Below are 27263 nucleotides of genomic sequence, written 5' to 3'. Positions count from 1 at the left end.
AATTATTTATTAAACATCAGATGTTCAATTTTCTATTCTTTTATTCAGCTAAGTAAAGAGATAACAAAAATGCTAAATCTGGTCTAATTCTTAAACCTTACAAAAATAGCTAATTTAAAGAAATTTAAAAGGAGTGTCTTTTGAATACAGTAGCCTGGCCTGAGAAGCAATGAAACATAAGATGGATTGGAAACATATGTAGAGATCTCCAAAACAAACACTTGGGATCAGTCTCCTTGGAGCAATTCCTATGAAGGTTTGGGGTCATAATTGATAAAGGCCTCTCCAAAATCCTCAGGTCAATTTTGATAGCTATGTTTTTAGGATTATAGAGGTGACTTAAGGTTCTTAAGGTCCAGGATTCTACATTTAGGAAACTCAAAAGTGTATTCCTTGGTTCTAGGTTGATTGACCATGTCAAGTATGAGATCCACAATCATAAATGGTATGTGACTGGAAAGGAAAGAGTATGTATATCCAACCCCAAAATAATAGCCACAAGTTTAGCCATCTATGTGAGGCTTTGCTCCCTGCTTTGTCCCCCAGACTAGCTGTAAAGCATGAGTGATGTCTGAGTACCTCTCCTTTGTGGCAAGCTTGTTTCAGTTTTTTTAAAACATGTTTTAAACTACAATTCCCAAAACCTGAAATGAAATTATCTTCTTTTTCCTATCTAGTGATTGTTTCCCAGCAACCCCAGAGTTTGTCCCTGAAATGTGGAGGACTCTGGCAATTGTGCCAATTTGTGCTCCTGGAAGAAATCTTTTTCCTTCCTTTCTCTTTGATTCAGTATATCACTTTGGTCTCCATTTAATAGAAAACACTTGTTTTTGCATTCCTCTTTTATAGTGTTCCGTCTTGTGAGAGAGTGAGAAGTAAGTATCAATACATTAAACATCTGCACCATGAAATCAGAGGGAATGAAATGCTTAGCATTAGTTATTTGTTCCAAATTGGTGACATAAGTCATAATATCTTTTTCTCTCTTTGCCCATGTGCCTGTATAAATCTTACATGTATGAACATCAGTTATGAGCTTGCTGTGAGACTGATAAGAACTAACTTATGTAACTGGATTTAAATAATGTTTCAAGAGGATTTTTATGTAAAAAAGGTAATATTTACACTGTTTCTCCGTACTTGTCACAACAATCAATTCATGTTTTGGTATTTTCATTCCCATAATGATCTTTGTCATGAGAGGTTTTTATTCTCAGCATAAATTCTGGAGAAGACACATGCATAATATAGACTAAATGCATTATACATTTGATAACGTGACCTTTTCACAGTTCTAGAGTTTGACTGGTTAGTCACTCCCGTTTTTTTTCCTTTTTCTTTAAACACTCCTGGCAATCTGAGGAAACCAGGTGGTAGAATGCATAATACACTAGCTCATTATGAAATTGCCATTATAGCTGTACTTGTTTTATACCAACGATTCCCAGTCTGTGATTCATGAGGACATAGCAGATAATCCCTGATACAGATGAAAACCTAATACATTTTCAAATGTCCAAAATCTTATATCCTATACCAGTGGTGGAATTCAATTTTTTTTTTATTACCGGTTCTGTGGGCATGGCTTGGTGAGCGTGGCAGGGGAAGGATACTGCAAAATCTCCATTCCCATCCCACTCCAGGGGAAGGATACTGTAAAATCCCCATTCCCACTTCACTCCAGGGGAAAGATACTGCAAAATCCCCATTCCCTTCCCACTCCTGGGGGAAGGATATTGCAAAATCTCCATTCCTACCCCACTCTGGGGCCAGCCAGAGGTGGTATTTGCCGGTTCTCCAAACTACTCAAAATTTCTGCTACTGGTTCTCCAGAACCTGTCAGAACCTGCTGGATTTCACTCCTGTCCTACAGTATATTCAATTGAATTATTCAACTGTCCTACGGTATATTTAATTTATTATTATTATTATAGTTGGTCACATAGTCAGCTAGATATTTAGACTAGATTTGCCATTTTTTTCACCTATAGAGTCCTTTCCCAAGGCTCTAAGTTAGGCAGATGTTACAGTTTAATAATATTAAATGTTATTGTCACAGGAGGTAAGCTGTTCCAAGTAAAGCTTCTCTAACACCATCAAATATCCATATCTGCCTATCCCAGGTCCTTGGGAAAGACTCGAAAGACAAAAATACCAAATCCAGTCTGAACATTTCACTGACTGTGTGACGAACTATAATAATTAGAACCAATAAAAAAAGGTGCCATGAGTACAATCCTAAAATATTTGGAACACCACTTGAATACAATTGGCATTGACAAAAATCACTGTCAATCAATTGCAAATAGTAGTTTTACTTGGAAGACCTTACATTATTCAATGATACAGTTAATATTATCAAACAATATTTCTCTATCCCAAGTCCTTGGGAATGACTCAATAGATGGATAAAAATGCCAAATCCAATCTAAACATCTGGCTGACTGTGCAATGAAAGAATAATAATAGTTGTAGAATAATAATAATAATAATAATAATGAGAAAATGTTTATAAAGATCAATACCAGCTAAAGAACTGGCATCTGTAACTTCATATTATTGTGAAGATATAATAATTGTTATTATTATGTATAAACAATGTGAGACCACAGCTGCCAGTTCTTTAGTTGCTGTTGACCTTCATGGGCATCGGGTTCTTTCCAAGAATCTAGGATGTCAAAATGTTTTGCCGTACTATATGTTTGGATCAGTGGTAGTATTCTGCTGGTTCTAACTGATTCGGGCGAACTGATAGAGGCGGTGGTGGGAGGCTCCGCCCATCCACCCAGATGTCATCACGTCGGGTTTTTGACGCTCTGCGCATGCATTTGCAAACCGGTAGTGAAGATAAGTGAATACCACCACTGGTATGGATCCAAGCAGTGTGATCTTTTGCAATCGATAGAAGGAAAATCTTTTAATGTGCGTATTTTCTAACTGTCATCCAAGATTTTGGGGGGTATGGCACTCCATGTGCTAATAACCACTGAAACCTGGTTATTCTAGCTGGTTTATATCAGATTCATTCAATTTTGTTTTCAATTATTAATTCCATGGTTCTGCAGATGTCCTTAGAGTAATCCACAAAAGCTTTTGATAATAGAGAAGTGGATTGCATTGAGTATCACAATTCTTCAAGTCAGTCTATTGTGTATGTTAAGATGAAATCTCAAAAACCTTTTGAAACTGGGGACAATTAAAGACATCTTAAATTAGGGGTGGGGAAGGGTTGTTGGAAGCAGTTACTGATGCGGTGCACCTACTGTAGGTACAAGGCATTGGTAGTGACAGCAGTGTTTTCCTTCCCCTTTTTTCCTTCCTCCAAAACAGATGACAGTGATGAATCTCCTCTGAAGATCATCAAACTTCCTCATATCAACCATTTGCCAAAATTTACTGCACCTTGTTTATAGCAGGAGATTGAAATCTAGATAGAGATAATATCACTTTAAACAGTAATTGCAGAGATTACTACTAAAATAAAACATATCCATTATGTTACTGTATACTGATTTAATAGCTATTGGTTGCTTTTTTCAAGCTTCCCTTATTTTCTCAGGAATATATTGTTGGAACCAAAGACAATTTGACTGTCGTTGCTTCTCTCTTTGTAAACAAGCAAATGCAGGAAAGCAACAACTACAGTGCTTTTTTCTTTTTTGCTAGAAGCAGAACCCCTGCCATTTTGAAAAGTTTGTAAAAATGAGGAGACTGGCAGGAATCCATGTTTTTTTTTCTTGGTCAGCCTGCACAGTACAGTCAAAAGGACATTCTCCTCTCTCCTGTAACTACCCATGCAGATTCTGTAGAGACAAAGATTTTATAAGAGAGGAAGGGAAGACACTCAAATGGAAGTTCATTTGCATGTCACCTGATGTCTTGTGTACCTGAAGTTACACTTGACTCAGAGCTCTTAAAATATCAAGCTTCACATGTTCTGTTTTACATGAAATAAAAAGCAGTCTGTCCTTTCTCTCATGTTCACTTTCCCTCCTCCACCTGTTCATTTTAGCTTTTGCGCAGGTAAGTCTGTCATCCAGCATTTTGGAAAGTTGTCATTCATATGTGAGATAATACGAGGACTACAGCGGTAAAGTTCTACATTCAAATGGACCTTTGCAGCTTGTCATTAAAATATGTAGCAGTTTAAAATGGCTCAAAATCTACCTTAATGAGATGAAAATTAATAAAAATGGACTGCTTTTAGGGCTGATGAGTTAAGGATATTGTATGTCATTCTAATTCGCAAGGGCAACTGTACTGAATTGTGGGTGCACATGATTGCCTGCAAGCCTCAAGGTTTTGTAAGAATAGAATAGAATAGAATAGAATAGAATAGAATAGAATAGAATAGAATAGAATAGAATAGAATAGAATAGAATAGAATAGAATTCTTTATTGGCCAAGTGTGACTGGACACACAAGGAATTTGTCTTGGTGCATATGCTCTCAGTGTACATAAAAGAAAAGAATTTTCAGATTACCCTTAGCCTCTTTCAAGAATAATTAGGATGCTTCTCCTAAATTCCAGGTAATTGCAAGGGGTCAGCAGGGTTGGGATGAATAGTTTGGTGGATGCCAGAAACACAAGAAAGAAATCATCTTAATCACTAGAAGTCATCTGATGAACAAAATAGATAAGAAAATAACTTTCTTCCACTTGTCTTTATCTTTGGGAATTAAGTATACAAAGGTTAATTCATTAAATAAGTAGAGTAATATGTAGTATATCCAATGAATGTGATTAAGTACCATTAATCCATTAATCATTGACTCTTAGAATGAGTAATGACACCTTGTAGACCACTCCTTTGTTTGACATCCTGACACATGTCCATTCAGCCATATCTGAAAGTCTTCATGAAAATGAGTATCACTGATAAAAAAAACCCTGTTCCACTGCTTTTATCAACAGGAAATTCCTCAGAATAGTCAGTCCAAATCTTTTTTCTACTTTCAATCAATTGGTCCTTGTCTTGATCTTTGCTTTTTTTTTTTTTAATTTGATTTATATGCCGCCCTTCTCGGAGACTCAGGGCGGCTTACAATGCGTTAAGCAATAGCCTTCATACTTTCGTATACTTATACAAAGTCAGCTTATTGCCCCCACAAACTGGGTCCTCAATTTACCCACCTTAGAAAGGATGGAAGGCTGAGTTGACCTTGAGGTTGACTCTCTTGTTAAAACAGAGATCAGTTTTGCCCTCTCTTGTTTATGACAATCTTTTTGTTATTTGCAGATTGTCAAAATATTCCCTTTTGGAAGCTAAATATGCTGAAGATTTTAATTGTTTACTGGGACTTGGTTTCCAGACCCCTTATTATCCTCAATTTTAGTTCATTTCTGTATTTCTGTTCTACCAAGTGCTCTAGCAAGCACTTTATACAGTGCAATATTATCAGAAATCTTGGAGAAGAACTTTAATCCCACACATTTTTTTTTCTTTTTCTTTTTTTAAAGTTTAACACTACAGAATTTTTTGATAGTGTTGTGAAAATATACCAAAGATTCAAATTTATTCTTCTTACTTCTCTTCAGAATTTCAGTTGACAGGTTAAATTCCATGATGAAATTCTAGAGAAGATAATAAGCCCAGAGACACCTACTTTCTGTGCTTATATATGACATCTTTTCAGAATGGATGTGAGTATACGATAGCACTCCATCTGTACATCTACTCTATCTCATTCTAAAATGGGAGCCTGAGGATAAAAGCATGGTTCAGAACACTGGCAAAGAAGAGTGACAAGCCTACTCTTTCTTTGTCAATATATATTAGAAGAAGCTGTATTGAAAGAAGATGAACATGGTTTTAAAATTGGAGTATAACCTGCAGTATGCTGATACACCCTGCTATAAATGCAAAAGATTTTCAAGCTCTACTGATAAAAGTTATGGAGCAAAATGAAGCAATGGACTAAAATTAATTATAAAGAAAGCCAAAGTGACAATAACAGATAGAACAACCAACAGACAGAATTCACAATGAAGATATCAAAGCAGTGGATACATTCTGCCTTTTAGGATCAACCATCAACAGCAAAGGAACAGTTAAGAAATGTCACAGACTAGTAGTTGGTAGAGAAGCCATGTAGGCTTTGGAAAAAATATTGAAATGTCATAATGTGGTTTAGACCATGGTGGGTTTCAAATTTTTTTACTACCGGTTCTATGGGTGTGGCTTGGTGGGCGTGGCAGGATAAGGATACTGTAAAATCTCCATTTCCACCCCATTCCAGGGGAAGGTTACTGCAAAATTCCCATTTCCTCCCAATCAGCTGGGACTCAGGAGGCAGAGAATAGATGGGGGCGGGGCCAGTCAGAGGTGGTATTTACCAGTTCTCCAAACTACTCAAAATTTCCAGTTCTCCAGAACTGGTCAGAACCTGCTGAAACCCACCTTTGATCTAAACCAACAAAGATCAGAATTACGCAAGTCAGGGTATTTCCTGTGATACTCTATGGAAGTGAAAGTTGAATTTGAAGAAGCAGAATAAGAAGAGTATTAAAGTTTGCTGTTGGAGACCTCTTCTGAGAACAATATGGACAGGAATGGATCATCACAAAAAAGCACAATTTTTCCTACTTTAGTCACATTATGCAAAGAGCTAGCTCTATAGAGAAGTTTTCAATGCTGGAAAAGGTGGAAGGAGCGAGAAGATGATAACTAGAAGCAAAGTAGAAGGAATCAGTTATAGAGGTATTAGGTGTACCATTGAAAGATCTAAAAACACAGGTTAGGGACAAACTGTTAAGGAGAAAAATCTATGTGGTTGCTAACGGTAAACAGCAACTTGATGGCACATAATCAATCAATCTGTCTTTGCGCTCTATCCTAGTAGCCTCAAAAGGTTCCATGAACTGCTGCAAACAAGCTCAAAATTGTGAAGTGCTCTCTGAGCTTGCAGATGTTTCATAGACTAGGTAACGTAATCAGTGCCAGCGAGTGTGGGTTATGTTCCTTGCTTATTCACAGAACCTTGGCCTGTCAATGTTTGTGGGAATGTGTCATCTCGTCTTCTATTGCAAGCTCAGATTGTTAAAAGTACAGAATGATAACAACCCCACTATGTGGCTGCATTCATTTATTGTTACTTCAATCTCTACAGCGGCCATAAAAGAGGCATCCATACAACAACTAACTGAATCTCTATGACATCCAACTCTCTCTATAACACATCTGTTTAGTTTACATTTCGGATCCTGAACAGATTATTTACATTATCAATATCTACATCAAAACTATTCAAGACAGCATATTTCAGTGGCCTGCCTAGTGAAGCAGCAGGCATTATTATGGTCATGGCCACTTGAATCTGGCTAAACAGGATTGCAATCTGTTTTATGAGCATATGACATTTAAAAGTTTCACAACCCTAAATAAGAGAGGAAAATCCCCAGTCCTGCTTCCTGCAAATTTCCTCGGCTCATCCTCTTATCTATCTTTCCCACATGATTAGCCATTACCACCTCAGTATCATTACAATGGGGGGTGGGTGGGTAATTTCTGGGTGTCCATTATTTGTCTGTCTGCCTATATGAAGGCAAAGGACTAGTAATATATCAGGGCAGATGCACAAGATCTGAATGCTTTGCAATACTCGAATCATTAAATACATAAGCACAGTTATGTAGGATCAGGTCACTAATTGACAAGGAATGCTCACCTCAGTCAAAGTAGAGACAGATTGAAACATCATTATATATATACATTTGTGTTGAGGGTTCAAATTTCCTATTACTCCTATACTATAAACTAATTCATTAAGGCTAAGATTTTCAAAGCAAAATGTGACCCAGTTTCCAAGAAATATGTAGCTCCTTTAAGCATCTTGGAAAGCTCAAACACAGGTCTTCTGGCACTGTTCAATATTGCAGCCCTGGGTCTGCTTGATTTCTCCTGAGTATTTCTTTGAATCTTGACCTACTGCTAAGGGCATTTTTTAATACTTCAGGCCCATGGTAAAGCCTCATATAATCCTGTTAGAAGTTGGCACTCTAGGCTGGTAAAATAGAACCTTCTGCTTGCTTCCTTGGGGAAATAAGCATTTATTATTATTTTTTATTTTTAAAATTTGATTTATATGCCGCCCTTCTCCGGAGACTCAGGGCGGTTTACAATGCGTTAAGCAATAGCCTTCATACTTTTGTATATTTATACAAAGTCAGCTTATTGCCCCCACAAACTGGGTCCTCAATTTACCTACCTTAGAAAGGATGGAAAGCCGAGTCAACCTTGAGCCTGGTGAGATTCGAACTTACAGTAATTGCAGACAGCTGGTGTTAATCACAATGCTATCAGTCTGCTGAGCCACCAGGCCCTTCTTTTTAAAAAAATAAGACTGGATTTGTAGAATGACTTAAACAAATACAAAAGACCTGGTTACTAGGTTACTACTTTTTTCTCCTTTACCATTCCCATGTTCTCCAGAAAGTCAATCCCCCCTCTCCCCCCATAGCAATAACTTGACAAACCCAAAGATCGAATTGGCAGCTGAAGTGACACTTCAGCTTTCATTGCTACAATCAAGCTTTCCCTCAGTGGAAAGTGAACCACAGAAATAGTGAGACAGAAAGCCAATGCCAATTTTGCAAAGAAGCTGGATACGAATATTGGCCAAAATGCAAATTTGGAGTAAAGATATAAAGTTCAGTAGGCATGACACAACTGCAGAAGGGTACTAAATTGACAGGGCTTTTAATATTTTTTTTAAAAAATGCTTTAACAATCTTTTAGGTCCTATAAAATATTCAACACGGGACCCTGCCCCTCAAAAAGTAACATGACCAACATTAAAAATACAGTAAATATCAACCTTAATCTGTTATTTTAGATAATTAGAATGCAGCTGAGTACTAATTGGCAGTCTGACATGGTTATAAAAAAGAAAAATATAATTTCAGGTTGCATCTATAGAAATGTTGTGTGCAAATTAAGGGAAGGGATAATTCCATTGTTTTTTCTCTACTGATCAAGCCCACTTCATCTATAGCCCATGAGCCTTAAAGTCCTCAAGGATGAACATGGCTCTATAAGAAGGGTTCACACAAATCAGAAAGGGTTCAGAAAAGGACCGTGCAGAGCATTGAAAAATAAATCCTAGGAGGAAAGTCCGTAGGAACTGGATATGTTTAACTTTGCTCAAGCTTTAGAAAAAAGTCTAAGAAGAAAGCACGGTTCTTGAAGGAATCCCAGAGATGCTTTTTCAGGAGGCAACTGGAATTTCTTGTTTTTCCTTTGATGATATTTTTTTTTTCCTCATGCAAGAAGCTTCTTTTTTTCTGGAAATCCGTTCATACTCCCACACCATTTGAAGAGCGTTCATTCCAAAATACATAGCTAAAAGTCTATGGAGATTCTCAGTCATCCAGGTCATGGTTGTGTCCCAAGGGTGCTTTTTCATGAGGCAACTGGACTTTCTTGTTTTTTCTTTGAGGGCATTTCACTTTTCATCCAAGAAACTTCTTCAGCTGTGACTGAATGGTGGGGAATGGAAGGATTTATATTCCTTGCAAGATAACTGATTGTTTGCATTCTTTTAGAGAGTCGTTGGGGCCACTTGAAGGAATGTCATCCCTTTTTGCAAAGTAATATTTTAAAGTAAAGGTAATATTTTTAAGTAAAAGTAATATTTTAGGTAAAGGTAAAGGTTCCCCTCGCACATGTGCTAGTCATTCCCGACTCTAGGGGGCACTACTTATCTCTGTTTCAAAGCCGAAGAGCCAGCGCTGTCTGAAGACGTCTCCGTGGTCATGTGGCTGGATGACTAAACGCCAAAGGCGCACGGAACACTGTTACCTTCCCACCAAAGGTGGTCCCTATTTTTCTACTTGCATTTTTTATGTGCTTTCGACTGCTAGGTTGGCAGAAGCTGGGACAAGTAACAGGAGCTCACTCCGTTACATGACATTAGGGATTTGAACTGCTGAACTGCCAACCTTTCGATCGACAAGCTCAGCGTCTTAGCCACTGAGCCAGCAAGTCCCATGTATTTTTAAGTTACAGGAAAGCAAATTCCAACTGAATGTTTAGAATGAATTTCTAGAAATGTGAGCAGTTTGACAATAGATGTAGATGCAGGGTGAAAAGAAAGTTCTCTAATAGCATGAAAGAAAGTTTTCAAGCAGAGCTGAGGCACTTATTTATTAGGAATGCTTCAGTTGCATCTACCTCATGTAGGAGAAGATTGTCTCAGGCTATGAGACTCTTCACATCATTTTCCAGGTGACGAGACTATGTTCTCTTCCATTCCATTCTCTTTATTATCAACCTAGCTTCCAAAATTAATGTTTCATTTTGGTTCTATCGTTTTCATTTTTCTCCCCTGAAGAATAAAGATCTAATGGCAGGAAAAGCTCTTTTATCACTCTGCACTGAATTATTGAAGTATAGCATGTATAAATGTGACTGATTCCCTCTTTAATTTATGTCCAGAAGTTCATAATGATGGTATGTGAGTATCTAGCAATATCTTTGATTCTCAGGGTAGATTCTTATACTAACATTACTACAGCCAAAATCTAGGCTCTGTGATGACTGGTTAGCTGAATCTGAGACCTCTTCAATGGCACAACAGAAACATTGCCCCAGGTGGGAAGTTCTGACAAACAGCAATTTGTCAATATGTCAAAGCAATAGAACTGCACCATATCTAGTTGTATTAGCTGAAGTCTCTTCAACTTGAAGGAGAGCTTAACAAACCTTTGGAAAGTCTTTTTGTGCCTTTTGTGTTGCTGTCTTGGAGATTAGCCATAGTCACTCCTCCTTTCTTCTGCTTTAACTGAGGTGAAGTGATAATGTTGACAAAAGGATCTGAAAAGAATGAGGATTCTTACTATTTTATGACATTGCACTATAACATCCACAAATTCATAGTCCAGATGTTTGGTCAGAAGACAGGCTTGCGTTGAGAAAAAGTGACAGTGCTTTTGATCTTATTGATATTTGTTTACTCTGTCCATTTACATAACAGATCAGGAAATGATTTGGCTCTTCTTTTTAGCAATCTGGTGCCAGATTGAAGTTATTTGCCACAATGCTATGATGTGTGGTGAATTAGTTCCTAGAGATTTTTTGGGCTTAAGTATTTCTCATGTGTTTTATTTTGCCCTTGTTATTTATTGTAACATATTATATGAAGAATAATTTCAGGAACTGGATCTAATGAAAGGAAAGACTAGGAGACTATTGACATGATAGCAATCTTCCAATATCTAAGGGGCTACCACAAAAAAGGACAGGTCAACCTATTCTCCAAAGCACCTGAAGGCAGGATAAGACATAATGGATGGAAACTAATCAAGGAGAGATCCAACCTAGAAATAAGGAGAAATTTCCTGACAGTTAGTATAATCAATCAGTGGAACTGCTTACTTTTAGAAGTTGTGGATGCTCCATCACTGGAAGCTTTTAAGAAAAGATTGGACAGCCATTTGATTGAAATGGTATAGGTATTCTTGTTCAAGCAGGGAGTTGGACTAGAAGACCTCCAAGGTCCCTTCCAAATCTGATTGTTATGTAAGGTGTTGCTTTTACCACACAGACTTTGCATATTTGTATTGTTTTATTAAACATGCACAAAAAGAAAGAAAAGAGGAAGGAAAAAGATTTTTTTCACATAATTAAGCCCAAATCTCTGCTCAAATCAGGAATCCACATTAAAATACAACAGTAGGCTGCTCAGCTTAAAGGCAACTCTCCCTGGACAATTGGTCCCACTGCTACATTGAATTTACAGTTGATATTCAAGTCTTGTTATACAATTAGATTATTAACATATAAAATCTGTGTACCTAATAGTAGGAAATAAACAGAAACTAAGCATATGCAAGAATGCATGTAGTCTATATTTATATGCACATCTCCAATTGGGACTCTCAACAGTAAATTGTTTGTCTGATACATGAAAAGGCTGTATATCAAATGAAGAGTGAGTTTTGGGGAAAAAATAATGGTAATATTGCCACATAATGGCAATATATTGCCACATAATGGCAATTTCCTTTGTTTGTTTGTTTTGCAAAACCCTGAAACCTAAATCTCCTCTTACCTGTTCTCCATTGTAGCCAATAAATGTGCTTACATACTGTATATGCACACAACATATTTAAAAGATAATGCTAAGAACTTACAGATGAATAGAGCCATTCATTTTCACAACTTCAAAAATTACAGCTTTAAACACTAAAATCCTGAAATCTATACCGATAGATGCAATTTGCATTACTTTTGAGAACTTTACTAGATTTTGAATTGAAAATGATTGAAGGTTTACTATAAATGTATGTTATTACATACATTTCACTTCCTTCGAAGTGGTATTCTGGTATTTGCTGCCTGTGTAACTTTTTTCCTGACATTTCCCTTCCAAATTACAATTGAAATGTTTAATAATTCAGTACATGGAGATTTTATTCAAAATATTATAGTGACAATCACTCCAGCATTAAGGACCAGTGACAACTTCCTTCAGTTTCTCCTTATTTCCCTTGTGTTCCTTGAATGGAGTATGACTTTGCCAGTAACAGCAATACCAGCAGCAACAACAATAGAAAAATGAAAGTAAGATTGCTCCTTCCTGAAAGCCCTTTGCCAGACTTCTGGCCCATGGCAGAGATCTGGGTCTTCTGGTTTCACAGTTCACAATTCCCTTCTCTTAACTATCAAAACATTAACAGAAGTGTTAAAAGCCAGTACTGCAGTTCATGCCATAATAAATTTGGCCCCTATCCTCCAAATCAATGATAGATCTTCTCAAAAGCTCAGTTTAAGTGGTACAAATATTTGAGTTTAGTCGTTTTGACATACACTAAATCTCAGTGTCTTGCAAGACCAAATCCTCAGTCCAGAAGCTAGAATAATTTCAACCAATGCTGATTCAGTAAGTGTTGTCAGTAAATAATAATTTGAGCATTTAGTTATTCATTTATCATAATTTATATGTTGTCCTATTGTATGATTCTACATGGTTTCCAACTGAGAGCATAATATTTTGGGTTCTAATATATGATTAGGAATATGGTCCCATCAACTACTATAATGAACATATGTGTTAATGAGGCTCATGAAGAATAATTTTCCAACTGCTATCTAATATTCAAATATTTTACTTGAATAGTTCTCTCGCAATGGTTTTTCAAGCCTACTTACATCTCTCAAAGCATCTTACATCTCTCCTTTAGTTTATGTAGACTATTACATTCATTATGCTTCTTTCTTTCACATTAAAGACAGAGCCAAATGAGTTCTTTTCATATCTTTGTCAATCCTTTGGTTGTTTACATTTTTTATAAAAATGGCACTAATAGTATTTAAAAGTTTTGAACTAAAAGCAATTCTCTTTTTACATACAATTGCATTGAATAGGAAGTTAGACAACTGCATTTTCTTATATTTTATTAGAAAAAAAGATGTCTCTATAGTTTAAATTCTATACATACTTATCCTGGACTTAATGGCTTGTTAATTATATGCAGACCTCTATATGTGTATCATGCAAACAAGGGAGCAGCTAATTCATAAAACTATCATGTATCAGTAAAAGCCCTACTTTCTGTCAATTCAAAATTAAGATTAAAGAAAGCCATAAGGTAAGGTTATTTCTCAGATAACAAAACGGGGGGAACAGCCATTCCTACAGTTTTCTGTCAGTAATATGTGTCTTCATAAACATATACCCACTGGGGTTAGAATTAGAGAAAATTCCTGAACAAAGATTCTGACCTAAGCAGGATCTTTGAAGTTAATGAAATATTGTTTTGAATATCTACAATAATAATTCATCAAGGCAAAGCTCTATGGATAATTCAACATTGTACACATTGCTTTGGTGTCCGTACTGTTCTTCAACTTTTCGCACTTTTGTCTGTCTCATGCATATAATTGTTTTGTCTTCAAACTCTTCTAAAAAGGAAAATTGTCATTGCCTAGAAAAATGTTAGATACTGTATGGCAAGGCACATCTCATCATTTGCCTCTATTAAGCTTCTTAAATTTTATTTTTATTCAACCCATATTTTCAGAGCCTGAGGCTGTCGAGTTGATGAACAAAATATTCCAAGGCCTGGGGAATAGATCCAATTGTTGCAGTACTGCTTCAGTTGTTAAAACATCATAATTGAAATAAGTATCTCAATGAAGATCTATGAAGTTATATTAGGATATAAGATCTATTGATCTTCCAATTGACTAATAACAAATGAAGGAAACTAAGTTTTCCTCATTCAAGATATCATGGAATTGGGAAATGAAAACTTGCCTTCCTGGCAGGCTTATTAATCAGAGTTCTGCTCATCTGGTGGTTCAGTGGTTAAAGTGCAGCATTGTAGGCAAACTCTGCCCACAGCCTGGAGTTCAATCCTGAAGGGGCTCAGCCTTCCATCCTTCTGAGATTGGTAAAATGAGGACCCAGAATGTTGGGACCACTATGAAAATAATGCTTCTACATTGTAAACCGCCCATAGAGGTTTAGAGGTAAAGTGCTATGGGGTAGTATATAAGTCTAAATGCTACTGCTTGCTATTTTTATTCTGTAAATCAGAATAGACTGCCTTTATATTCTAGCTGGAGTAGTTTATATTTATACAGAGTTTTGAAGCTTCTTGTTCCCATAAACTTGGCTCATGAAATAGTCAACCACACCAAGTTCTGAATTTACCTTCCAAAAGCACAGAAGACACAAAATTTAGTGAAATACTGTGAATGATCTGAAAAGTATAAAGGCTATTATGATGCAGATGTCTTCTCCTCTCCAAACATATGGGAAAAAAAATACTGTTTTTTAAAAAAAGTCAAATTGAGTTAAATAATTTATTCAGAGAGAAAAGAGTTGAAGAAGCAATAGGACTTTGAAAAACATCACAAAAACATGACATTAAAAATGCAATAAATTTAAATTGGTTATGATTTATCTGCATTCATAATAATTCAGTTCTCACAGCATGTTGAGTATTATCTGCTAGAAAAATAATCTGAGAGAGTCAAAGGCTAATGGTTCCAAACAGCCAAGACTGAAGGTGCAGCTTCCCATATTTATGGGAAGCTGCCTGGAAACTGAAATGGATTGATGGATTGTTGTTCTGTTTAGTGGTGACAGAAATTACATGAGTAGATCACATAGCCAATCACATTTTAGGTTCACATGATTTATCCACTTTTCATTACAGCTGATCCTGACTAGCTTTGTAATTGTGGAAAAAAAATGATCAACCTTAAAGGGCTTAAAATCTGAATGTGCATCCATTCCTTTCATACTTGCTTTATACATTTTCTATTGAAAGACGAAATGTGGAAAAAATTATGGGAAAACGTGTTAAGATTACATGAAAATATAGCCTCTGAATTACACGTAAAAGTCCATATTGGAGTCAAAGAAACTACATACTATACTGTAATAAAACTGCATTTGAAAACCCCAATTACTTTCCTCAGAGAAACTGGCTGAACTGTTCCTAGTTTAGTCTTGAATCCTGCAAATCCCACAGAATTTTGTACATGAATCCATTAATCAATGTTCCATAAAGTAATTTATATATGTTTCATTGGGCAAATTCATTATTTAATAAACACGGAGCTGAAAATACATACATAGTGTTTGAAAGTATATCGTTAAGTAAGTAATCTCAGAAGAAGAGATAGGAGACCTTAGGTGCCATATGGCCTTTGCATAATAATTACTGCTGTCAGGCAACAGCATACAATTTGTTTCTTCCCTGCTGCTTTTTGTTGTGGGTTTTGGTGCTATCACCCATACCTCCTTGACAGCTCAAGCACTCTCTATTCACAGAGTAAAGCAATTCATGCTGCCAGTCTGAGGTGACTAATTAATGATTATTAATACTTAATCCTCAAGGTCTACAAATATATAAAGCTGTCACATAGCTGGTTTAGGTGTAATCATCTGCTGAATAGCAAACTTCCCAGAAATGCTATTTAAGTAACTTTGACTTCCATGATGTGAAAAAGATCATGTCTGCATAAACTGTTTGGGGAATGAGCCAAATTGTTTGACACCACGACGATGGTTACATGCTTTGATTCTGTATCCATTTTGATTCTGGCCAGCTCAACCTTGACTCAGCCTTCCATCTTTCCAAGGTTGATAAAATGAGGACCCAGATTGTTGGGGGCAATATGCTGATCCTGTAAATTCTTAGAGTGGGCTGTAAAGCACTAAGAAGCAGTATATAAGTCTAAGTGCTATTGCTATAGTTCTATGCCCGGGGTGTCAAACTCGCGTCGTCACATGATGTATCATGACATTTCCCCCCTTTGCTAAACAGGGCATGGGTATGGCCAGCACATGATGCATCCGGCCCGTGGGCCGTGAATTTGGCAGCCCTGCTCTATGCAATTTTGTGGAAGTATCTCCTGCATGTCTATAGGTATATTAAGGAGATCAGGAAAGGGTTCCAATGCACCTGCAATGAACCACCAAGACATCACCTCTTGGAATGATTGCATAACCCTCACATATATTTTTTAAAAAATCAATTTGCCATTTGTTACGCAACATTTGCCATTTATTAAGCTATACTTGAAAACCTAATGTCAACTTGCAAAGCTTTCAAGTTGCCATGAGCAGGACGGAGGGAGAACTGAAGTGAATTCCATACATTATTTCTGACCGCAATCAGAAGGAGGGTGTTAGGTTTCACAGCCAGCCAAAGTGGTTAATTGGAGAATGAAATTTATGACATGGCCAGAGAAGAGGGGAGAGACAGGGTCATAGGGGAACGTAAATCTACGTAGGATCAGTCCTAACTGCATCCGAGTATTGCTGGAATGGTTCTCCTAATAAATGAATATATTTCCTTTGAAGTGTGGATCATGGCTCATGAATTAATTAGGGCATCTTTCGGAAACTTGACACCTACTTCCTGAGAAAGGAATTTAAATATACTTCTCTGTATAGAATAGCACAGTTAGAAGAGTTCTGCTTAGGAAAAAGTTATGAGACATTCTAATCTTATTAACAGAATTTGCATGGGTAATCCAGTAATATATACTGTATATAGTCAATGGTACCAAGCCCACTGAGAGATCTAATAGAACTAGAAGGTATGCACATTCCCCATCAGTCCTGATGAAACTAATCTACTAATCTAATGCTGTTTCTATTTCCATTCAGGCCTGAATCCTGAACAAAAGGGATCTAGATAAATCTAAGACCTCTAGTAGATTAGTACAGCTAGATTAATATCTGATCCTCAACCACACTCTCATCAATCTTCTCCCCAAAGAGAAGTTTGGAACTTAGGTGGGAATTGTCAAATATGGCTAGATCTAGAGATACACCCATCCTTTTCATAGCTGGCATCTCATCCTTTCTCAGACTTTAATGCCACAGGGGTCCAGACCCCGAGTGGCTGAGCTATGAAAAACCCTATCTCAGGCTCCACACTCTCAAAGGAATCCTACCTTGCTTGGATCTCCCAGTTGGTGGACCAATCCTGAACGAATACGAGCAATTTTATGACAAAGAATCAAGAACAAACTTTATAGATTCCATTTATAAAGGAATCTTATATACTTATCTTCTCTAAAGGAATGAAACTCCATTTCACAATAAAATGGAGAAATACAGATGTTTCCTTCCCCTTATAGTTACGATATAGGCCCAAATGTGAGTATGTACCATTATTTGATCATGATGGGTTCTGTGGAGGAGAGAGGTTGAAAGAGGAGGGCAAAGTAGTTTTAGCTATCTTTTCACTAGTTTCATTATCTTCAGCTGTTCTGAAAACCAGGGAGTCACAAAGGATCAATAACTGGAGGGAGGCTTCCTAGAGCAACTTGTCTAGAACCCTGAGTGACTCAGTTGTCAGAATTATGAACATTTTGAATTACTTGAAATAAAAAAAAAAATGGTTTCAAAGCTATTAATAGATTTAAAACTTCGCATGAATACACACTGAGGTTTATTTTTCCTGGATTTATTTAGTTTCACTTGTCTTAATTTGTTTCCTGTGAAACTGTGGTATGACATTATAATTTTATTTATATTCCTCCCCTGTGCCAGCTGCCATTATGAAGTGGTTTCTTAATAATTATGTATATTGTTATGAAACCTAAATGGTAACTTGTTAAGAAATAGTCCATTTATAATCTTGTTTTTATTATGCCTTCAAGAAGATCAAGAGCTTTTCTCAAGGAAATTATTGTCTTAATGAGCAACACAATTAATTTTAGACATGGGAGGTTATATCCTGAGAGTCTAACACAATCCTTAAGAAGGTAGTTTGCTGGTACAGTTAAGGACCATTTTTTTACTTGACTCAGGAGTCTTGTTACCATTAGACAATCCTGCATACATTGATTACCATACATTTTTGAAAACCAAGATAAATCCCATTTGACCATTTTTATGTGCTTTTTCAAATCATTTAAATGCTTTACATGAATTAGTTAATTGTGAAGCAATTCTCTGTATCCTATAAAGACCATTTTGTACATTATACAAAAGAAATCCTAAACTTGTCTTGGAAGTGGAGCAATCGCACATATAAAACACATCTTCTGAAAGAAACCTTTCCAAATTCCAGACATCTTAGTGCCCAGCAAAAAAATAAAATCTGAAATATTTGTAATAATATGTGTACATTTCAGATTCTTTTTCATTGCATTATATATTGGTAAATTGCTACATTATTTTGTAGAAATTATGTAGGCATTTTTGTCTTTTGTATGCCACCTAAAGCCACACAATTTGGGATGGGTAGCCATATAAATGCACAAATGAATAATACATATTTAAGCTATCTTTGTACCAGAATTAGTGTGTGATAAAATATTTTTGTCCACTGTTGGGAAACAAGTATTTTTAAAAATTAGGATTATTTCAAAGTTTGTGCATCAATCTTCTTAGATTCTAGCTGTCCAGAATGAAATGCAAGAAAAAAGACTGAAGCAAGGCGGCATATCTACATATGTTTAAGAGACTCAAGTTTATAGTTAAACCATGAAATTGTCCCTTTTTACATGTACCACATAGTATACCCAATACGTACAAAAAAAAAGTAAAGACTTTTTTGACCTCTTCTAAGGATAACTTTTCACTTAAGGAAGCAGTATACAGTATCTGTTTTCTAATAAACACGTTATCTGTTAACAACTTTTAGTATACCACTATTAAGTTTTACATTAGGCATGAAGTTATAGTTGCATGAAGAGTTGGGCAATGACATTAATGATATGCTAGATTTAAAAACTGGTGTTTATATTTTATGATTTTTAAAATCCACTCTCTTCATCCACTCAAAAGAATTTTGGGCCTCTGAGATTTATTCTAAGCTCTTTGAAAAGTCACTAAAGATTACTCTAAAGCACAAGGCCAAACAAAAATTTGGAAGGAAAGGATTGCAAAATTAAAAATTTATACTACACGGTCTATTTATGCAATCATTTCAGGGTTTGCAGCCCTGTTTCAACTGGAAAGTCAAACAATGCCGGACTGATTATACTAATGAGTTAAGATTTCACTGTATGTAACATCAGGCATGATTATATAATGTTATTATTATTATTTTTTTTAAAGTTGCAATATTTCAGGTCACAGGTATGCATAGGCTGGACTACCCATGATGTGACAGGAATAAAGACAAAATGGCTTTGTTGTTCTTCATATAGCATGGCACAGAAAAAAGAAATTATCCAGAAACTACTAAGACTAAGGTATTGGAATAGCTTCCTCATTTCTCTGCTTCTCTGTAATAAAGCTATTGTTTTAAAGGCTGCCAATATTTTCCTAGCAGAAATCCTAAAAGCTTTGATTGTCTTGCAGTATTCTGGTTCATGACATTTCAATATTTTGCCTGAAAAAATTATTTCTCTTTTGTCCTTAAACAGCACAGCCACCCCTTGCACTCTGGCAAATTTTAGGCAAATGCTGCTGATTAAAGGATTTCCACAGAATTGAAAACTGCTTGGTTCATTAAATGTAACCATAGGTGGAAGCTCCACTTGACTGCATAAGAGTTAACAAGAGAAATTGTCGGTGTGAGCTGTTGCTTATTTCTTGCACACCGGTCAGGCTTCTGGAACAAAACACAAGAATGCAATACATTTAATATCTCCTGGAACGCCCAGGGCCCTCTTTTCTTCTAATCCCTGTCATATTTAAAAAAGAGAGAATAGCACTGCAGGCACTTGTGCGTGAACGGTACCACACTGAAAGCCTTGAGCCTGACCAAATAAATAGATGGGGGACGGACATGCTTCAAATTTGTAAAGAAGGAAACTGACACCCTCTAAATTTAAAACTATCAGTAGGTGGGGTGGCCTTTGCTCGCTTGGCAGCTTCTACCCACCTTGACACATTCTCAGCCCAGAATTCTTTATAAAGGCAGCTGCCTTTGAAAAGCATAGCAAGGCAAGACAAATCTGTGGTTGGGTTCACATATCACCATTTTAGGGGATTATTTTTTTGGGGGGGGGGATTTTGTCTTCATATATGATGTGAGCCTGCAAACTGTAAGTGCTATCTCTGAATCCAGCAATTACATGCTTTTTCATTTCTTGCTTTTACAACGTGCATTAATACAAGCCATGGCTAGGTGCTGTACAAATCCAGCTGTGGTTTTGCTATTAGATCTTTTGCCATTATCCCCCTCCCCAACTCTGGCTCTGGCTCTAGGGGCTGCTATTAAGACTGCTACTACTAAAAGGAAGTGGGCTTCCCATCGGGGTCAGCTGTTGTTTTTGTTTTTTGTTTTTCCTCCCTCCATCCTTAGTGCTAGGAATGGCCTTTCCTTCCGCCCCCACCCCTCTCTCCTTCATTGCCTAAGGGCATCAGGAAATGAGCTGGCTTGAGAACAAGCATACTTTATGGCTTAAGACCTGGGCAAAAAGGAAGACCTGCTTCTATTGTCTGAAAGTGAGTGCTCTGAAAGTTTATGCAGTTCTTTGCAAGGGAGGATGGACACGGACCCTGGATTCAATACTGTTAATTGAATATGCTTTCTGTTTCATAATGATTGATATTACTGATACAATTAATACTATGTTGCTGAATATTTGTTAACTGACATTAACTAATCATACTCTTATTTGAATGTTGGTATGCTTTATATAATAATACTGAAACTAATGTAGATTGCTAAATCCATATTTCTTATATTTAAATTGAACGAACCACCTTTAAACACAATCTACATGGGGAAAAATGTGGTGTCCAAATAAATTGACTATTACTTGGTTTATTTATTATCCTGGCATCAACACATATACCCGTCTGTCTTTTTCCAACGCTTAATGGAGGCTTACATTTTTCACAGTATAGAATATTTTGCTGCCCTAAGAGTGCATATAAATGGATGCCATCAAAATTCAATATACTGATAAGAACAAGTAGACCTGAGGAAATTCACAAGGTTAATGCACATGCCAATGAGGTTTGTAGAGATGGTTGAGGAATTCGGTTTTTATGAATTCTTATATGATTGGCATTCCCTTCAAGGTTAAGTATCACTAAAATATTTTAAATCCAATTTGACACAAAATATGTACTAAGTATCTAGCCACTCTCTATATTCCGTATGATACATGTTTCTGTATAACCTCCTTTATTTTAATTATGTTCCCTGCTGTTTCTAAACAGCAATGCCCAAATTATGTTAAAGACAGATGGATTGTATGTACTGTGGTACAGATTGGAAGGGGAAAGGTGATTTGGAGGGTAGGTGGATGCTCATATAGCACCTGTCAGCAACTCTTAAAAACTTATTTATTTAATTTACTTGTTAAAACATTTGTATAGCCACGTATCTTGAAACAATTATGGGTGGCTTACAACCAATAAAATGTAAAATTCAACATTGCTAAAACTAAAAAGAGAAAATCTGATGGGACAACCAGCCTTTCTTGATGCAATCCACATTCTCATCCCACATTGACCATGCCCTATCTCAACACCTGGAGAAAGACCCAAGTTTTAAGTGTGCTCTGGAAGGATAGAAGGGTTGGGGTCTGTCACAACTCAGAGGCAAGGTATTCCATAGGGTGGGGGTTGCATTAGAAAAGGTGCATTTCCAAGGACCCACAGGATGTCAGATGTCCTCTCTGGAATGGATAGATAGCCTAGGGGGAAAGTGGTCTTGCAGAAAACCCAGTCTTAAAGGTAATAACCTGCACCTAAATTCTCCCTGGAGCTAGTGCATCTCATTTAACAGGGATATAAATGTGGGTATAAATCTAGGGATTTACATTGCTGCACTCTGGATCAGTTGTAATTTTTAGATGGTTTTCAAGAGCAGCCCCATGTTGTAATCCAAATGGGAAGTGATCAAAATGAGCAAGGCCTCCCAATCCAGGAAGGATACAATTGTTACAGAAGAGAATTTTGTACAATGGATCCCGTAGCCATGGCTGCAAACTTCTCATCAAGCAGTAGCTGCAAGTCCAGGAGAACCTGCACATTGTGTGCAGGGGTGGGTTCTAATTTTTTTTACTACCGGTTCTGTGGGCGTGGCTTATTTTGTGGTGTGGCTTGGAGGTCATGTGACTAGGTGGGCGTGGCTAGCTGGTCAGAGTCATTTCTGGAAGGTCCTCGCACTTACGACCAGTCCACGCACTTACGACCCGACTCATTTGTTTGCTTTTAACACTGATTAGCTGTAGGACGGCCCTTTGAAGCCCGTGGCAGGAATTTAAACAGTTTTTTCCCTCTAGTCATCAGCTGGGACTCAGGAGGCAGCAATAGATTGGGGGTGGGACCAAATAAAAGGTAAAAATAATGTGGGTGGGTGGGTGGGGGACGGCGGGGGGGAGAACCGTTTCGGTGATGTCATATCGTCACCGCTACCGGCTCGGCCAAACCGGACCAAACCGGGAGGAACCCACCACTGATTGTGTGCCATCTCTTCCTGGGGACATGAAACCCCAGCGACAGTTCAAGATGACATGTCCCCACCACCAGCCATCAAATAGTGGTGAGTCAAAGTGCTGAGTCAAAGTTAGTTTCCTCCTATCCAAATTTTCATAAACTTCAGGCACTTGGTCAGGATCCTAACAGCATCACAATGCAACATGGCTGTTAAGTGAATCTGATTTCCCCATTGACTTTGCTTAGTCAGAAGATTGCAGAGGGTGATCACATGTCCATGGGACACTGCAACCATCATAAATATGAGTCAGTTGCCAAGTCTCTGAATTTTGGTCACATAACCATGGGGATGCTGTAATGGCTGTAAGTGTAAAACAATGGTCACAAATCACTTTTTTCAGTGCTTTTGCAACTTTGAACAGTCACTAAACAAACAGTTTTAAGTCAAGGACTACTTGTATGTGCTCATTCTCCAAATAATATTTCTTTAATAAATCTAGAAGAGCTGTTTTTTCAATTTGGAGAAATGAAGCCATATTAGCAGTGCTTCAAAGGGAATGACTTTGCATGAGATGGAAAGCCCATTACTCTCCAGATGCTTTCTACTTGAAATCCCATCCACCCCAGTCAGTATGACAAATAGCCAAGAATGGTGGGAATTGTGAAAAAAACAGCATCAGAGGATCATATATTTTTCATATATTTCCAAAAATCTCAGCCACTCTCTGCAGAAGCAAATCTAGGCTTTTGCTGAAAAGCTCCCTCTTTATAATTTTATTTTGTTGTTGTTTTCACAGATACAAAATTTAGAAGAAGGAAGAACAGGTGGTGGTAGTATAATAATACAGATGAATAAGCATTACTATGCTGGAGTGCTCATATTCAGATTTCTGTGATTGAATTATTTCATGTATCCATGAAACTAAAACCCCAGTGAAATATAGAAAAAGAGAATAATACAATATGTGGAATTACAGCATACTGCTACCTAGAAAGCAAAATCAGAAAGACAGATTCAGTCACATTATTCTTGTCACAGTGGTGATCAAAGTGCATAAAGGTAGATTGTTGAATACTCTGTCATTTAACCATTCAACACTTGTCAAGGAATCTTTCTTTGAGAATATTAGCTTTTGTATTGTTAAGAATCATTGTTTATGGATTAAAAATAACTCTCTGGGGGAAGATGGATGGTTAATAAGTATGAAATTTATATAAAATAAAATAAAACAAAACAAATTTTATAGAACTAATGAAATGTCATTCAAAGGCATTCTCTTTCAAAACTTGGCACTTTGCATAAATATAATATATAGTGGTGATACATGTTGCATACAATACTTTTTTAAAATTGCCTTTGAATCACTTCTGATTCCTGGGGATTGCCTGGGCAAGTCAATATTGTTTCCTCGGTAACATTTTCAAAAGTGGTTTGTAATTGCCTTCTTTCTAGGGCTGAGAAAGAGGGACTGGCCCAAGGTCACCCAACTGGCTTTTTGGCTAAGTCAGAGCTAGGTTTCTAGATTCTAACTTACTAATCTTTACAATAAAAATTTCTGATAACCTTTTTTTGGTTTTGTAAAAAATCAATAAAACAGGTAAGAACAACAGACTGCAATTGTGCCACTTATTATGGTACTTTATTTCAGTTCAGCATTTATTTTATGATCCTACAAGACAAATATCTACTACTACTAATTGAAGTTATTTTGGGGTGTGTGTTATTATGACTATTTAAGTAGAAGCTATAAATATTAGCATAATGTTTATTTTACACTGCCTCTTTCTTTCCAGTAATTCATATATTGTACACTTGAATGAAATTATATATATAATACTTTTCTAGTCAGGGTTTTTTTTTCTTACGTAGCTCAAGATGTTTGTATAGCCATAGTGGGGTGATATCTCAAATCACCACTTTCAGGCTTTATCAGACATTTTGTGTTGTCTGTTGTGAGACTTAAGGGAGACTGGGATAGCATTGCTCCTAGAAGCACGAAGCCGAGAACACCAGCCTGAAGATAACGAATGAGACTTTGTCGAAACGTTGCCAAGACACCTCCAATTTTATGCGGGAGAAAACCCGAATAACCAAAGATCTACATACAAACACCCGCGAAAACCTCAGAATATATATATAGTATTTTACCAGTAAATGCTTTAGGGACACAGTTATTGTTGAAAAGGGCTGTGAGGATGAAGGACTTATGGGTCTCCACATTAAAGCAGCTCCAAAACACTTATTCTCATATGAGTACTTGAAACAATTTTGCTGTACTGCCATAATTATGTAGAAAGATGAGGTGGGACTGGCTTGGGAACTGATAATCAAGCAAGCTGTGACTGATCCCCTTGGGCAAGTATTTCCCAACTCTAAAATAATAATAGTTTCTTGCTTCAGTCTTTGGGATTTTCTCCTTCTCATTGCTGAAATACTTAATGTGTTGGATTGATTTTAGCAAACAGGAGTTTGCTGGCTGAAAGGATAACATGTTTCAATGCTGATTACAAATGGGCATTTATCATTCCACATTTGTTTGGCATCATTACCAAATAGACAGTTGGGCCCATTGTTGTGAATAAAGAAGAATATTTTTATGAAGTTTAAGAACACAGGCACAAAAAGAAGATTCTGTCATTTCGTCGGGCCCTAAAAACTTATTTTTTTCAGTTAGCCGGTCTGTCCTGATTTTATGGTTGGTTTTAAAATTTGATACAGATTTTTAAATTGATAAGTTTTAAATTACGGGTCAAATTTATTTAATTATTTTAAATCTATTTTTAACTTTATGTATAAATGTTTTTTATCTTGGCTGTTCACCGCCCTGAGTCCGAAAGGAGAAGGGCGGTATAGAAGTTTGAAAAATAAAAAATAAAATAAAATAAATAAAAAGGAGCTTCCTCTTCCAGGAGCAGTACACTGACTGGTCTTTCAGCAAATATTGTCATTATATAGCCATTTAAGTAAAACAATACTTATGTGAAGACATTAAGGGAAAAGTTTTGATTTTTTTTTTTTGTGGGGGGAAATGACAGCAACTTTATTAAATGCTGTTCATTATGTGGGATGTGATTTTGCCAAGCCACCTTTCCTTCTTCCTTCTACATAGGGGATTAAAAAAAATTTTTTTAAAAACATTTTTTACTTTCTTCTAAATAATGGAAATAATAATAATACCATGTTTCCTCCAAAATAAGACCGGGTCTTATTTTAATTTTTGCTCCAAAAGACGCAGTATGGCTTATTTTCTGGTTAGGTCTTATTTTGGGGGAAATACAGTACTTAACGCCTCTGTTTGGTTGACGATCTTAATGGAGGCTTATTTTTGGGGTAGGGCTTATATTACAAGCATCCTGAAAAAATCATGCTAGGGCTTATTTTCCAGTTGAGGCTTATTTTCAGGGAAACAGGGTGATAACTGTAGTTGATAAGAAGAAAGTGTGGATAATGGATGTGGCAACACCAGGAACTAGTAGAAGGGGAAGACATTGAGTAACAGGTTCTGAAAAGCAAAGATTATGGCATTAACCAACCATGGTGGTCCCAGTGGTTATTGGCACTTAGAAAATCTGTGCATTGACAAAATATCCACCTGTCAATTGCAAAGGCCACACTGCTTAGATCTTCAAATAAACTATACTGGTACATTATGACATCCTAAGATCCTGGGAAGAACTTGATGCATATGAAGGCCAACACCAGCTAAAAAACTAGAAGATGTGGCTTTGTTGTAAACAGATATTAATAATAACAACAGAGTAGAAGAGAAAGAACTGGTTGGGGGCGGGAGCACAAAATACAAAGACCTGCAAATAGAAGTAGAACAATTGTGGCTAAAGAAAATGAAGATAGTGCTAATAGTAATAGATGCCTAAGTCGCAATGCCAAAACATCTGGAGCACCACCTGAACACTAAGTCAATTGCAAAGGGTAGCTTTATCTGGAGCATCTTCTATCCTGCCACAATACCTTTAACACCATCAAGCATCAACATCTGCCTATCTTAGGTCCTTAGGAAGAACTTAATATATGGATTCAAATTTAAAATCCAGTATAAACATCTGGTTGACTGTGTGACAAATCATCATCATTATTATTACCACCACCACCATCATCCCTTTAACCCCATAAAACAAGAACATCTGCCTACCACAGGTCATTGAGAAGGTCTCAATAGGTGGTTAAAAATGCCAAATCCAATCTCAACTGGTTGATTATGTAACAAACTGTAATAATAATGTCACATTACAGAAGAAATGTGCATCTGACACACTTATGAAATAAGTTTAACATTTTTTTCTACTATTAGCACAGCACCAGCAGATAGCAATAAAATATATCCAATAGATATGCAGAGACGATACAGAATCACTGGTTGTGTTATATTCCGACAAAAACCTTATCAAATATCATGTCTAAAATTCTGTATGTATCATTAAGT

The 27263-nt window shown here is 36.7% G+C and overlaps 1 protein-coding gene across 2 annotated transcripts in view; it reads right to left on the bottom strand.

The window, feature by feature from the left end:
* The window catches only part of SPOCK1 (SPARC (osteonectin), cwcv and kazal like domains proteoglycan 1), a 524574-nt gene that overhangs the window by 81651 nt on the left and 415660 nt on the right, over window positions 1-27263 (bottom strand). Inside the window, exon 7 of one of the 2 annotated variants that reach the window (XM_060688539.2) lies at window positions 10704-10814. The exons of the other annotated variant lie outside the window; for it this stretch is intronic. Within the exon in view, the coding sequence (XP_060544522.1) occupies window positions 10704-10814 (111 nt within the window). The remainder of the gene's footprint in view (window positions 1-10703; window positions 10815-27263) is intronic. 2 annotated transcript variants of the gene reach the window in all.

The sequence above is a fragment of the Pantherophis guttatus genome, chromosome 2 (genome assembly GCF_059756535.1).
Source record: "Pantherophis guttatus breed Tessera chromosome 2, ASM5975653v1, whole genome shotgun sequence".
Lineage (NCBI taxonomy): Eukaryota > Metazoa > Chordata > Lepidosauria > Squamata > Colubridae > Pantherophis > Pantherophis guttatus.
Note: the sequence above shows the minus strand (reverse complement) of the source record. Positions and strands in the feature narration are given on the sequence as shown.